General features: G+C 39.4%; 1 protein-coding gene across 1 annotated transcript in view; it reads left to right on the forward strand.

The window, feature by feature from the left end:
• SSPN (sarcospan) overlaps positions 1 to 14,896 on the forward strand; it is a 37,237-nt gene extending 22,341 nt beyond the window's left edge. The window contains exons 2-3 of the mRNA XM_012457173.2: positions 4,306 to 4,392; positions 10,810 to 14,896. Coding sequence (XP_012312596.2) covers positions 4,306 to 4,392; positions 10,810 to 11,175 — 453 coding nt within the window. The 3' untranslated portion in view covers positions 11,176 to 14,896. The remainder of the gene's footprint in view (positions 1 to 4,305; positions 4,393 to 10,809) is intronic.
• The last annotated feature ends 399 nt before the right edge of the window (positions 14,897 to 15,295 follow it).

Raw genomic sequence — 15,295 nt, forward strand, 5'->3', positions numbered from 1 at the left:
TATCTAATGGGAGCTCTGGCCTGGACTCTAGGAATGTTGTTCCAGATTGGCCTGGCGGGTCTCACTGCCCATTAACATGACCTCCCCCTTCCTTGCTGGGAAGCCAGAACACCATGTCTTCCTGGCATGCTCACGTCCTGCCAGCTCAGGAAACAAAACCCTTAGAATGAGAAATCTGGTTTTCTCTCCATGGCCAGAAAACCTTCAGTTTTCAGTATTCAATAAAGACTACCCTTCTAAAACGTGCTTACCCTGAACATCAATAAACTCTTTCATAAAGAAGTCTTGTTATAACATGCAAAGCTGTAGGTAATAAAAAAAAATATTGAAAGTCCCCTCTCACCTTAGAACATATCAAGCCCTATAAGAAGGCCAAGAAATTAAAATATGTTGAATAAATTTAAGCTTTATAGCAAATACCCTGTGAAAGAACCTAATTAAAACTTTAAAAAATCTAAAAGGATAATCCATGTCATAATTTTTAGGTATGACAGGACATAGAACTATAATTATGAGAAATATACCCAAGATGCTTTCTGTTCAAAAAATTCAAAGATTCTTCTGAACTAACTGGATAATTAACTGGGCCCTTTTTCTGTTTTCAGACTCTCTCTGGATGGGCCACTGTTTCCTATGGTATCAAGAGCTTCACATGTGGTGATGACTAACAAATCCTTGCCTCCAGCCCAGGCCTCGTTCCTGAGCTCTAAGCCGATGTGGCTGCCCTTTGTGTCCACATGGGATCATCATGCCCCACTCCCATTCTGTCCCTCCTTTTATATCTTATTTCATTAAATGTCCACATCACCCACCTGGCAGTACCTTCCTGACCTTTCCCTCTTCTCAGCTCTTAGTCAATCTTTAGAGCTTATGGATTCAGCTTGTTTACTGTCACTCAAACACACCCACTCTCTATCCCTACTTCTACCTGAGTTCAGACACTCATCATTTCTCAGGTGAAGAATGGCCTCTAGATGGTCTTTCTCTCTTCCCAAGAATTGCCCCCATCCAATCCATTCTTCATAGACAGAAGGACCATTCTAAAAGCCAAAGTCGACCCTTCTGCTGCTTAAAATGTCCTAGTTGAAATCAAAGTCCTTTGTGATCTATTTCCTGCCCATCCCTGCAAACACATCTTTTGCCTTTAATTTTTTTCTCTGCATTGGACCTAGACCTAGAGGAATCCTCGAATATTTACTCTGCCTTTCTTCATGCCTTTGCACCTACTATTGCTCTCTGCACAGAATACCTTTCCTCACGCTCTCCTTCTAGCCAATTTCTGCATATCCTCAAAACTCATCTTTCTCCAGGAAGTTTCCCCAAGTTTCTATCAGGGTAATTACTCCTTCTAAGTATTCCTATAGCAGATATAGTCCTAGTACTTATACAATGTTGCAACTGCATTCTCCTTTCTTTTCCCACTGGACTGGGAGATCCTTGGATGCTGGATAGTCCTTGGTGTAAGGGCCTGTTTTTCCATCTCTTATTTCCGAGGATCATACAATAACACCAGGTCTGCCTATTGTATGTTCTCCATAAAATTCTGTGAGTTGAATAAGTCAAATGCTCTAGAATGAGGTCATGTGTTCCTATGGAACTTCTTTCTGGAAGCCAGGGCAAATGAAGGCTACAACGAAGTAGCTACTGCTGAAGTCAGAGGCACTGAATCAGATTTTTAAGGTGCCTTATTACAGGAATGTGTACCTTATGAAGACAAAGAGGAAAGTCTTGGCAATTGCCAACTTCAGCTGGCAGTCTCTAGGGAAGAAGACAGTTCTGTGGGAGAGAGCCTGACCCTCTGCACCTGCAGACAGAAACTCACAGGCATGTGCCTATGGATATAAGCAGGATTACAAACCTCAATCTGGTTTGTCACCAATAAACAAAAGGTAGATCTTTCTTTGATTGTTTCAAGTTCTATAAATTCTTAATGTGAGAATAAATAGTAAAACCCTACAGTTCTTATCAAACTTATCCTTCAATTTAGTATTTTTTACAAATGAATTTTAAAAAAGAACTTCATCCTGACTTGAAAATGCCATGTTAGGGGCTACACAAATAACCTCAGTATCTTTACTTTTGTATCTGCCAATCTTCTGGTGAATAGCTGCCTCCCTGGGTTCTATCTGTTTTGTTTTCTCCCCAGATATCTTCAGTCCATGCCATGCTCACCTGTTTTACTGCTGTGTCTCTCTACTGCACGTATTATCTGTTACTAAACACGTATTACCTACTGCATATTATCTACAGGCTGTGTTTCTCCACTGCACATATTATCTACAGCTATTAAACCATGCAGCCATTTCCATTCAATTATGGAAAACTCTGGAAACAGTCTGTAGTAAGAAGAAGCTTGGCTTTTGACTTAATGGTCCAATAGAAATCTAAACAACCCACAACTTGGCAACAGATGTGGACATAGGCAGCTTATTGATTGTGTAACCAAAGAGAAAAGAGGGTAAAAGTTTTACCTTAAAATGCCCTGTTGGCTTTGCAAACAGTTTCTCTACCTAACAGGGACTGCCTATGGTTTGAAGCTGGCCCTGGGATAGGAACTATGAGTATGAGCAAACCAGTTGTTTAATGACTTGCTAGGTGACTCTCAGCCACTCCTCCAACATCTGTCTCTAGTAAAAGTATGCTTATCAGGAAATGCAATTCTGTTGCTGATATTTTCTATTTTAAAAGTATGGAACTTTATCGATGTTTTAAGCTTTCAAAATTGAATGTGAATAGATGTGCTTTGATTAGAAACTCTAAATCATGCTTCTAAAACTCCAGTTCATAAAAAAGAAAATGCGGTTTGACAGATTGAGTATATTTTCCTTCACAGCTGCTATTTCTCTGGCCAGCCTTCTTTCAGTAGGCACATCCACCATCTTTTTCTCATTGATGCACTAACCTTGCAGGTCACTTCCAGTTTCTCCCTCTCCAGGTCCTCCCATCAGTTATGCAATAGCCAAGATGTATAGATTCAGTTTTTACTATGCCTATCCTCTCCATCTCTTTCTCTGAATTTGCATGCTACTATATGAGCTCTGGTTCACGTGATATATTGAGCTTGCTCAGATTAGTAAAATAATACCCTGATGTTCTCACCGCTGACTCACTCAACATCACTGCTAACTTACCTAAAATGTGTCTCTCAAATCATGTCATTCCCTGCTCAAAAATTTTAAAGGGAATGCCACTACTTACTAAATCAATTCCATATCACCAGATTTTCATTCTACCCTTTTTGCGCTATGTTTTTTGTTTGTTTGTTTGAGATGGAGTTTCACTCTTCTTACCCAGGCGGGAGTGCAAGGGTGCAATCTTGGCTTACTGCAACTTCTGCCTCCCAGGTTCAAGCGATTCTCCTGCCTCAGCCTCCTGAGTAGCTGGGATTACAGGTGTGTGCCACCATGCCCAGCTAATTTTTGTATTTTTAGTAGAGGTGGAGTTTCACCGTGTTGGCTAGGATGGACTCGAACTCCTGACCTCAGGTGATCCACCCACCTCCGTTTCCCTAAGGGCTGTAATTACAGGCATGAGGCACCGCACCTGTCCAATATGTTGTGATTTTGAACTATGGGTAAACCATGGGTGCGTATTTGCTGCTTTTTCAACACAGTCTTTGTGCAGTCCTTCCTCTGTGCTATTGCTTATGATGCGGCTTTGCCCCAAGGTACCTGATTTGAATCCTGGTTCCACTATTTACTAGCTTTGTGCCTTTTCTTTCTCACTTACAATATGAGGATTATAATATCACCTACCTTATAGGGTTTTGTAACAATTACAGGAGGAAATACAATCTAATGTCCTTAGAAAAGCATGTGGCAAATATTTAGCTAATGTTAGTAATCACGTTTTATTTATTTCATTTCAAATCCATGTCTTGATGGAAGCCTTTTATATCACCCAACTCAATGTAATTTCTTCCTCTTTTTATACTTCTTTGAATAATATTCAACATGTAATGTCTTGCCTTAGCATAGTGTGTGCATTTATTTTGGCTTTCACTGGATTGTAAACTGATTAACACTGAGTAAACTTCATTCATGATCACACTCTCCGAAGGATCTTATATAGCACCTGGCATATCAAAAGAATTTAGCAAATGCTGGCTAAATGGAAATCAATTGATTTTACTAATTTTAAAGTGGTTTTCCACAAGTTGAAAGAAAAACACAGTACATAAAGATAAGTAAATGAAATGGACAGCTTTATAACATGGATGTGACTGGTCAAAGACACGGAGACTGATGTCATTTGAATGCACAACTTGCCCTGATAACATCCTTTTTTCTGTGTTTTCCATTGCAGGTCTGCTTAGTGGCCTATCTTGGCTTGTTTATGCTTTGTTTCTCATATCAGGTTGACGAACGGACATGTATTCAGTTTTCTATGAAGGTAAGTTGTGATTGTTCTTTCTCTTTTATCATCACTTAGAAAGAAATCCAAGTACAAAATAAAGGAGTGCCTTCTTAAGGGGTTGCATATCTGATTAGTTAAGAAATTGCATTTTTATGCAGGCCAAAAAATGTTTTAAGAGGGCATTGATCCAGACCTCAAAGGTAATGCTGATTTTTTTTAAGTCTTAATTTCCATGAACTGGGTTGGCCTGGAGGATCTGAAGTCTGTCCTTCAATGCCCTTAAAAGGAATGTTGAAAATTCATCAGTTCAACAAAACACTTGGCCAGAAAAAAAGTGCCCACTTCCATATCTCGAGGGTTATTTGGAATATTTTAATAATGAAACAGTCTAAATGTATTTCCTCTTGTAGGTGGGATCACTGAGACAGAAAAAGTACATTGGGTGCATCCAAATGCTCTGTGCCAAGAGTCTCAGGGCAAAGTGGGGGGACGGGCGGTGGGATATGCATGGTTTGGCAAACTGTGTGTCTTTCATTTGTGTGTATGTTTTCTCTGTTAGGGACAGTGCATTTAGTTGGAGCTAATTCAAGTACACAGCATTTTCAGTGCACAATAGAATCTACTCCAAAGGGAAGCAAAGACACTCCCTTTCAGAGTGTAAGGACATAGACACAGAACTTAGCAATCAGACCTAATAGAAATCAAATTCCTTCATTTTCTCTCAGCTACTGTAGCAAAGAATAAAAAGCTTTCTTTAATCTTTTTTTTAATTTGGTCTGCTCATATTGTTTTTTCTTCTATAAGAAAACATATAAAAACTGGATTATTTGTTCACTACAATGAGAAAACATAAGACATAAGAGTAAATGAATGATATTATTTGGAAGTTATTAAGATGAAAAAAATAAGATGTGTTGGAAGAGTCTAGTATAATGAAGCTGTTGATATAAAAAAGCAATGGGATGATATCCTTTAAAATGATGCTATAAAAATTAATGAATAGAATTTAAAAGTTTACATTATAATAACTGATTCTAAAAAGCTGGTTACACAGAATGTATGATATGATCCTACAGAAAAAATAAAAGCTCTTAATGAGCATAGAAAATACTATTATCTACAAGTGGTGGGATTATATCTGCATTTTGCAGAGTCTCTAATTTTGAAATGTTCTCCAATAGTTAGACATAACTTTTCTAAGTAAAAAATTAATAGATGCTATTTTTTTTAAAAAATGATAAAGTTAGAATTTTGGTGGATAGGCCTTCATTTGGAAATTGTACTTCTCTGTCATAGTACTTTCCTTGAAAGAAGGCCAGATACGGTAGACATCAGTCTGTGTTTACTTTTTGTTGCCGAGGTTTGACTAAAGAGCAAGTCTCGGTGATTAAAAAGAAGCCAGAAAGCTTAGTAAGAAATGGCCTGTTAAATTACAAGAACTTCATCCAGCAGCTGAAGAACACCCAAAACTATGTTTTTATTAGTTTATGTGAAATGCCCTCATTTTCCCCCCACCATGATCTGGAAAACAGCAGAGGCAAAAGCATCAGTTTCAGACATACTCCAGTGTCATCTCAACATCTGCACCTTAGTTAAAATAGAGAGCAAGAGAAAAATAGAAAGACAAAAAAAAGTCACTGCCAATGTCAGCCAGGTTGAGGATTCCCCACTAGGAAGATCTCATTAGCTATCTCTTTTTTCCACCCGTGACAGGCATTGACAAATACTGAGGCACTCTTCTCTTTTCCTGAATGTGACCTTTCTTGATGCTTGCTGCTAGCTCTCTAAGGTTGCATGCTACATTATCTTCAGGTTGAAAGTGAGCTTCAGCCCATCTCCAGGTTTTCCAATGACACAGCAGGGGACAGCTGACTTCCCTCATGCTTCTCACACTGTTGGGGGACCGAGGCATAACCGGCATCTTCATAGGGCGTTTCTCACCAGCATAGGTGCATTTTGGTGCCCTCATCTCGGCACCCTGGCTTAAGCTTTGTGTGAGGATTTATTTCCTCCTGTTGAATGCCCAGATAGCCAGGACAAGCAATCAGGTCATGTTGACAATCTCATTGTAGTCAGCACGCGTACACACACACACACACACACACACACACACACACACACCCTCCCTTTCTCTTACAGACAGTAGCCACAGGCTTTTTTTTTTTTTTTTTTCTGAAGCTGGGACAGCCCTCTGGGGGGGTCGGGGAGTGAGGGCAGGGGGCTCCCTTTGCAGGCCCTCGATGCCACCAGCGCGTTCCTTCTTCCTCCCTGGGCTTTGCCTCTGGGCTTGGCTGGGCATCGGCTGCAAGTCGCGCTTCCTGCCTTTCCTCTGGCCTGACTTTCTCAGGGCTCCCCTGGAGGTTCGGAAACGTGTCGGGGGCATGTGCCTGAGGAAACATTCCGGGGCACGTTCCCTCCTGCCCACATCCAGGAGGCCCCCGGGCTGCTGCGGCAGCCTCCTCACGAGCGGCGCGCTGCAGAGGGGCCCTTCCCGTTCAGGCCACCAGGGAAGGTAATTAAATTGGAGCAGAAACACCCTCCTCCCGAGGTCACCTAACGCGAAAGCTGCAGGCCGGGTACCAATTAGAGGCCGCGAGCGAGCGGAGACGCGCCCGGGCGCTGCTGTTACATAAGCGCCCGGGGCCACCGCGCCTCCGCCCGCTGCGCAGCGCTAGGCTGATGGGCTGACACCCGCAAGACGGATGCCTCCCACTCCGGGCTTTTATCAAGATATATTTGCTCGGATTCCCAAGGTCATCGTAAACACTCTTCCTTATAGTTTATTCGTGCCGTGTAGGTAAAACAAGCCACCTGATTTTAAATTACAGATTCTAACCCAGAAGCTTGTTGCTGTCAGATGGGTTAAAAGCCATGAAGGAAAAATGCTACAGCGCTGCAGATGCAGCCCGCAGGCTTTAGGGGGGATGGAGTATATATTTATGTCTGAAAATGGATAAGAAACCTGATTCCGTGGCTTCCTCTAGTTTACTTAGCCTGATGCGTTCCCGAGTGGGAGAAGCCGAGTCATTATGTGTGAGACAGATATGCGCGATGTAAATTTATTCATACTCAGAGAAGCTAAGGAGCGTGGTTTTTCTTTGTGTTCTCGTTGGGTTCTAGCATATTTAAACGGTTCAATTAAAATTGAGCAACCACTGTGTTTGTGTAAATGTTTACATCCTTCCTACAAGCCAAGAATGCATTGTTACTCCCACATGACAAAATAAGACAAAGGCAGTCGAATTGATATCCTCAGTCCTGAGAAGACAGCTCTTTCCATCCCTACTAATTTGCTTATTATTTCACAAATACTTAAATAGTGATCCTGTGTACCAGACGCTGTTCTAAGCTCCTTACAGACATCAGCTCTTTTGATCCTGGTAATTATCCTGTGAAGTAGGTGCTATTATGATCATCATGCCAAGTTTACAGATGAAGAAATACAGGTGTACGGGGATTGGTGAATTTGCCCAAGGACCATAGCTAGTGAGGGGAAAACCAGGATTCCAACCTAAGCAACCTGACTCCCTGGTTCATGCTCTTAATCATCAGCCAGTACTGCTATGCACTTGTTAAATGGTCTTGGGCACACCTTTTAATCTCTGAGCCAAAAAGTCATCTTTTAAAAATAGACAAAATTCCCATTTTCAGCAAATGGATTTTTGTGACTATTATGAATTAGTAAAATCTTTTTCAACTATTTAAATTATTTGCAGATTGAGAATGAGAGATTATTGTCATTTCTTCAAGATATTGCCCCAACAAATGTTACAGAAAATTGCTGTCTAAGGGGCTGGGTGCAGTGGCTCACACCTGTAATCCCAGCACTTTGGGAGGCTGAGTCAGGAGGATCACTTGAGGTCAGGAGTTTGAGACCAGCCTGAGCAACATGGTAAAAGCCTGTCTCTACCAAACGATGCAAAAATTAGCTGGGTGTGGTGGCGCACACCTGTGGTCCCAGTTACTCAGGAGGCTGAGGCATGAGAATCGCTTGAACCTGAGTGGCAGAAGTTGCAGTGAGCCTAGATTAAGCCACTGCACTCTGTCTCAAAAAAAAATTTGCTATCGAAGGATGTATGTATGTTAGAGGTAGGAAGGTTATCACAAGACGCCTGCCCCCCACTTTCATCCATTGATGGCAATAAAATAAGTAAAGAAAATTCCAATTAGGGCCATTCTACTAAGCAGGTGACTGCCACGTGGGAAATGATCATTTTAACATGGGCATCCATGCTGGTAAAGTCATAGATGTACCATTGTTCCCAGAGCAAACTGTTCCCAGTTCTCTGCTGGCTATACTGGGAACACAGCTTCAATGGGTACACACACACACACACACACACACACACACACACACAGAGAGAGAGAGAGAGAGAGAGAGAGAGAGAGAGAGAGAGCATAGTCAAGACAGTTTAATTTGGCTCTTGGCACCAAGAGTTTGAAGTCGGTAATCAAGCCTGAATATTTCAGAACAACCCAGAATTGTTCAAATACTCTGCCCCATTGGTCCTACAAAATAAATCCATATTTTTTAGCCTAAAACTCCTATTTTTGAATAAAATAGAGTCACTGGAAATATTGAGGACCAGATACTGAAAATATTGAGGGTTCATGGCTCTAATCTCAATACTTTGGGAGGCTGAGGTGTGAGGATCACTTGAGGCTGGGAGATCGAGACAAGCCTGGGCAACATAGCAAGACTCCATCTCTTACCAAAAAAAGTTTTATGATGGTGTCACTTTATATTTATCTGGTTCCCTTCCTCCAAGGAGCACTAATATTGAGTATAATCCTCGTTATGTCCCTGATATATAAGATGTTTCTCTAAACTTTTACAGATGAAGACACTTAGGTTACATCTGACAATCCTTTAAATGATTTGAAGAGGAAAAAGACTGTATGTTTAAGATCTCTTTGATGAGAAGATCTAAAGAATCCATGTACTCCTTGGTTAAGATATACTAATTAAGATGTGTTAAGAAAAAAATGGCTTTAACTAATTCTACTCTCTTCCAGTGACGTCAGTTATACAGTCAAGCTGTATGTAATCCCTGATGGCTTCCTTTACAGGCAAACCAGACATAAGCTTAGGGCACCAGCAACCAGTATGTACACCCACACCTACAAATACATGCACACATACCACTCAAGAAAGAGAAAAAGTAAAAATTTAAATACGGCGTTCCAAATTTAAGACTTAAAAATACTTGAAATCATCATTGTGTGGAAAACACTCATTTGGAGCACTTTTGTATGCACACTTTATAGCGTCACATATATGTTTTGATTCTGAATTATATATACGGGTAGGTGGGGAAAGACATCATCTTTGCAGAGCTACTTTCATCTGAGCCTGGAAATAACTAGAACAAATATCACTTTGTGAAGTGCTCATTCACCAGAATTGTTCTCTGTAGAGAGCAACTTTTGACTGTGATAATATAATTTTTGCAGTAACAACTATGTATACTAGTCTCAAAAGCTGGGGACTCTGAGCCTTACCTAGAATCTCAGCAGGTGGACCATTAAGAGAAACATTCCTAGTAGGCGAGTCCAATCACAAAAATGTTTCTTGTTTCATAAAATAGATTTTATTGTGGCCATGTCAGTGAACACCCACAAGTTTTGCTCAGAATATTTCGGGTTTAAGCAAAATGCCTGAATTGTTCAGAGTTCCCACAGCCCTGTAGCAGCAGAGTGAGAACTTTAGCTAGACTTTTTCAATCCCAAAGCTAACTTGGGGGCCAACAGGGTTCAAATTCTTGGTGGCCAAGGAACCATTTAGAGTGGATTTTCATGCTCAGGAATCATATGGTTATTGTTGGACTTGGGGTAAGTTTCATAGGCGATGAAGCTGACATCAAATCACTTGACTTCTGGAGTCATAATTTACTTTCTCCCAGAAACCTCCTGCTGGGGATTCTCACATTTATGGATACAGTTTGTCAATCACTACATTGAACATAGTCTTTTTAAAAAATTAACCTGTGTTACTAGTTGACCCATCATTGCTAATTTTGGCCAACACAGTGTTTGCATTATACAAGATTACTTCCTAGTCTTGTTTCAGTCTTACTATCAGCAGTTCTTGAGTTCAAAATAAGCACAACATGTCATCCAGGGATGGCTAGCTTGTTTGGGATTTATCTAAACTGCTGGCAATATCTAGATGAAAACATCCCACAATCCAGCTAATATGGTTGTCGCAACTCTTGAAAAGGGCCCAGCATCAGGATGGCAAGTGAAAATGTGATCAAGGTTTAAGGACCACTCGCTAATAAATAAACATAGAACTATTTCCATGTCTTAGGTGCTGTGTTTCTGAGAAGAGACAGCCTTTCCATCAGAAAATTTCTGGGAGAGAATAAAAAGAACAGTTTTGATGAATTAGCTTTGCAAATAATCATCCAGTGTTCTTTGTAACCAGAAAGGTTTTCTTTTGCTTTCTTGCAGCTGTTATATTTTCTGCTAAGTGCCCTTGGCCTGACAATCTGTGTGCTGGCCGTGGCCTTTGCTGCCCACCACTATTTGCAGCTCACACAGTTTACCTGTGAGACCACACTCGACTCTTGCCAGTGCAAACTGCCCTCCTCGGAGCTGCTCAGCAGGACCTTTGTTTACCGGGATGTGACGGACTGTACCAGCGTCACTGGCACTTTCAAACTGTTCTTACTCATCCAGATGATTCTTAATTTGGTCTGTGGTCTTGTGTGCTTGTTGGCCTGCTTTGTGATGTGGAAACACAGGTACCAGGTCTTCTATGTGGGTGTCAGGATGTGCTCCCTAACAGCTTCCGAGGGGCCCCAGCAAAAGATCTAACATTCTTGCTCAAAGTTGCAAGAGAAAATAGCACACGGATAGCTGAGGTTAAACAAAAGAATTTTCTAAACAAAGAAAGGAAAAAAAATTGACAATAAATAATATTCACTGTTCTAAATGAATATTTTTATATTTTTATGAAACAAAAGAGCATTTCTTCAGGTTTCTATTGTATTTTTTTAAACATTCTTGCAGAGAAAGCAAGATCCAAATTGATTTTGGGATATTAAAAGAACACTGAACAAGGAAAGAATGGCATAGATCTATGCCTACAGTCTGGAGCTGATTCCTGTTACTCATTTTATCCATGACTTACATAATCTTCTTTCCTGCTAGTCCAGTTTGATGGTGTGAATGGTGAATTTCAGGCCCAGTGGCTAAATTTTGTGGCATCTTCCTTTGGTTCTCCCCACCTCCAGTCATCAGCCCCACTCTGTCTTGGAGACAGGCAGGAGGTGGGGGAAGAGCTGAATCTCCTTATTTTCCCTGGTAGAGACATCTTTAAGGCATGAAATAGCAAGAGCAGCGTGTAAACGGAAGAGGCTTTGCAAAAGGCTAGATAATTATAAACACCTGGGTTGGGGCGGTGGCCTCTTCTCTTCAGCTCCCTTAGCTTGGCTCTGTAAGTAGATCACTTGCTAAATGCTTTAGATGATTGCCTCTCAATAATTGAAAGGTGGTGGTAGTTGTATTCTTAATGATGTAGAAGGTTTAAAAATAATTACATTATGCTTCTATTCTATCATCTAAAACAAATCATTAAAACTAATTTCTAGCTAATTGTTAATTATAATTACGCTCAGAAGTCTATTTAATGAGCGCTGGCTGTACTTACGCTGCACTGTCAGTGTTAAGAGAAATTACTCTCACAAGAACAGAGGCCTAAAGATTCTTTCTTCTGAAAGCCAAGCACCACAAGGGAAAAAAAATTTTGTATTAATAGCGCAGGTTAAAAACACTCATTTAAACAAAAACAAGAGCATTTGTAATAGGAAGTGTTTATACAAATAGCACATTTGTGATATGTAGAAAAGTATCTCTCTTGGCAACCAACCTATGTTTGAGGAAGACTGGGTAATGCTGATGTGTTCCATTCGCGAGACTGTATTTGATACATAATCCTATTATTAATTTGTATGCTTAGTCAACCTAGAAAATCAAAATAATGTTTTGAAGTTCTTATTTAAGCAATATAGCCTTGACTTGGAGGGTAGTTTTAGTTGTTTTGTTTTTAAGTGACTATGACTTAAAGCACAAAGCCCCAAGGTCGGGAGACTTCTCTCTGTGATTATTGTTATTATTACATTCTGAACTGTAGCTATGTTTTAAGGAACAAGCTAAAAATGGAAATTCATGAAACATAAATGATATCAAGAACTTTTTCTATCAGCATGCTTTGTTGAAAGCAGAAATTAAGATAATAATTGAGTTCAATTCACCTCTCCACATTGCCTATTGATGTACTCTACTAATCATGAGATTCTACCCTAAAAGAAAAACATTTCTTGTTTGTCTTAGAAGAAAGTGGAATAATTCCATTGATTGTGATAGCGGTGTCAGTTTCTACACAATATAAATATCCAAGTAAAAAGGAAAGCATTAAGTCAGTAAGCTAGAGGATTCTAAGTATCTTTTATGTCCTCTAGATAAAACACCCGATTAACAGATGTTAAACCTTTTAATGTTTTGATTTGCTTTAAAAATGGCCTTCCTACACATTAGCTCCAGTCAAAAAGACACATTGGAGAGCTTAGTGGATAAGTCTCCAGAGCAGAACCGATCACACGCAAAAATTACACCAACAGAATACCGAGCAGAATGAGGACTTGAAAAATACCTTGTGCCCTGTTTTTTGGTTTTTTTGGGGGGCCAGCAACTGAATCCATTTTGATTTTTGATAAGAGTTTCCTATACAAAGAAGAAAATGAGAATCTTGAATGTCGTAGGCCATCCTTTAAAGAGTAAGAAAGTAGCACTTTAATGCTAGTAACCATCAATTAGGCACCACTGAAAGCACTTCCTGAATTTCTTTAGCAAAAACATTTTAGAGTGAACACCACAAGTTTTTATATTTAAAAATTAAGACTGCATATCCTTAAGGTGCTCTATGCTTTACCAGTGAATCACAGGGTATTTCAAATGGTAGAATCATTTTAGCTTGTGTGCTTCCTTTTTCTAAATAATGCAACCAATAGGAGCTGACATTGTAATGAGCTTTATAATAGTATAATCATCAGGATATATATATTCATATATACTATACATATATAAAATGGGGATATTACTATTGTATGATTAAATCATTCTTAAGTTCCCCGAAGAGAGAAAAAAATCGTAAGTGAATAGAAAAAACTAAACAAAAAAGAAAGAAAAAGAAAGAAGAAAGAAGAAAAAGAAATAAGAAAGAAAGAAGAAAGAAAGAAAAGAAAGAGAAAAAAAGGATTCCTTTGCTCTGAGCTCGCTGTATATTGATACGTATAAGAATTATGTTGCATGAATAACTGCTTTGGGCTGGATTTGAAGTATTTTGATGTTGTGTTTTGCAAATATTGAAGTTACAATAATGGCAACAGAAAAGGAACAGATACACAGCTTTACACTTAGCAAAATGTTACATTTAAAATCTGACAAGGAGCCAAGATGGTGACTGTCTCCTCTAAACCATGAAAGAGTAAGATTTGCGCAACCCTCCTCCTCTTCCACCTCCTTCAGGAGAATTAAATGAATCAAGACTTTGGAAAGATGGGGAAGAACCGGGACTTGGCAGTACTTGAAATAGGAGGATACAGCAGCCTAAATGTACAGACTTTGTAGCCGAGCCCACTCGATCAGTCTGTGCCTTCACGTGACCACCATCTGTGCCTCCCTGGCTCCATCCAAATTTGTGTAGGCTGCTCCTTGGAGCCATGCCTAAAATATAGCTATACCAGAGCCCTGGAAACTGTAGTCAAGTAACAGGCCTCACTTTTTTTTTTCCTTTGGATTAAAAATGTATATGCTCTCTACTGAGTGGTTTCCAGCTTTACACTTCAATGGGTTGTTCAACAGTGAGAACACATTATATACATGTTTTCTATTCATGTCCAGGGCATGAGAATCTTAATATTCTCATACTTCCCTTTTTGCACGCAGTATGTCTGGAATATGTTTATAAAATTTTAGCAAAGGGTGAGATCAAGTGACAAGGGTAGAGAGGTTATTTAAAGATAATCAGAAATAAACTTAAAAGCTGCTCTGCAAAACCAATCCTTTCCTGTCATGAAGAGTATCCTCATATTTTCTAGAGATTGTCTCTGAACCATTGCTACAGAGCCATGAATTTCTGTAAATCATGTTGGCTATCAGTTATTACTGTTTTCTGAGAATTCTATCATGTTTTTAGATGTACGTTGTGTATTCAGGATAGCATTAAAAATAACTGATGGCAAATGTATTGACTCACAGTGGAAACATTCGTTTGGATGAAGAATTAGTGGTTTAGCCTTTGAAATGAATACCTTGAATCGTTTCTTCTGATTTTCTAGTACTTTATTATCTCAAATGATTATTATCCCCTTCAAAAATACTGGGCTGTACTTTGCTGTTGTGGTTTTATTTTTCTGGCATTGATCAAATAGCAAATATGAAATAAAGTTTCTACATGTTTGAGGTGGTTGTTTTTAAAGGGGATATGTGTAATGCAGATTTTCTTTGTTAATAAAGTTTTCATAATCTCTGAGAACACTGTGTTTCGATGTGCTTTAAAGTAACTTATGTTACAAATGAACTGGTACACATAAAATCTCTCAGGTAAGTACTTCAAAGTCTGACAAAAACTAATATTCACTGTGACTCCTTTGTTCCAGTGACTATCTCTGTTTTGGTACTCTGCATCCATCCTAGAAGTCAAGGTTGTAATTGCTCCCAAAGCAAAGAGAGTCTGGCTGGAAAAAGTCTCATAAAATGTACCTGGAATACTGATTCTTACTGTATATCTACTAACAGTAACTAAAGTTTGTCCTGAAGAATGAGATGCACATATACTCAATCATATTCTATATTTTATTGTAAAGAAAAATAGCCTTTTCCATTTCAGATCAGAAATCAAGGACTTCCTCTTACAAACTCTGAGGCAATTTAA

This window comes from Aotus nancymaae, unplaced genomic scaffold (assembly GCF_030222135.1).
Source record: "Aotus nancymaae isolate 86718 unplaced genomic scaffold, 86718_ANA_hifiasm-v0.15.2.pri h1tg000016l, whole genome shotgun sequence".
Classification (NCBI taxonomy): Eukaryota; Metazoa; Chordata; class Mammalia; order Primates; family Aotidae; genus Aotus; species Aotus nancymaae.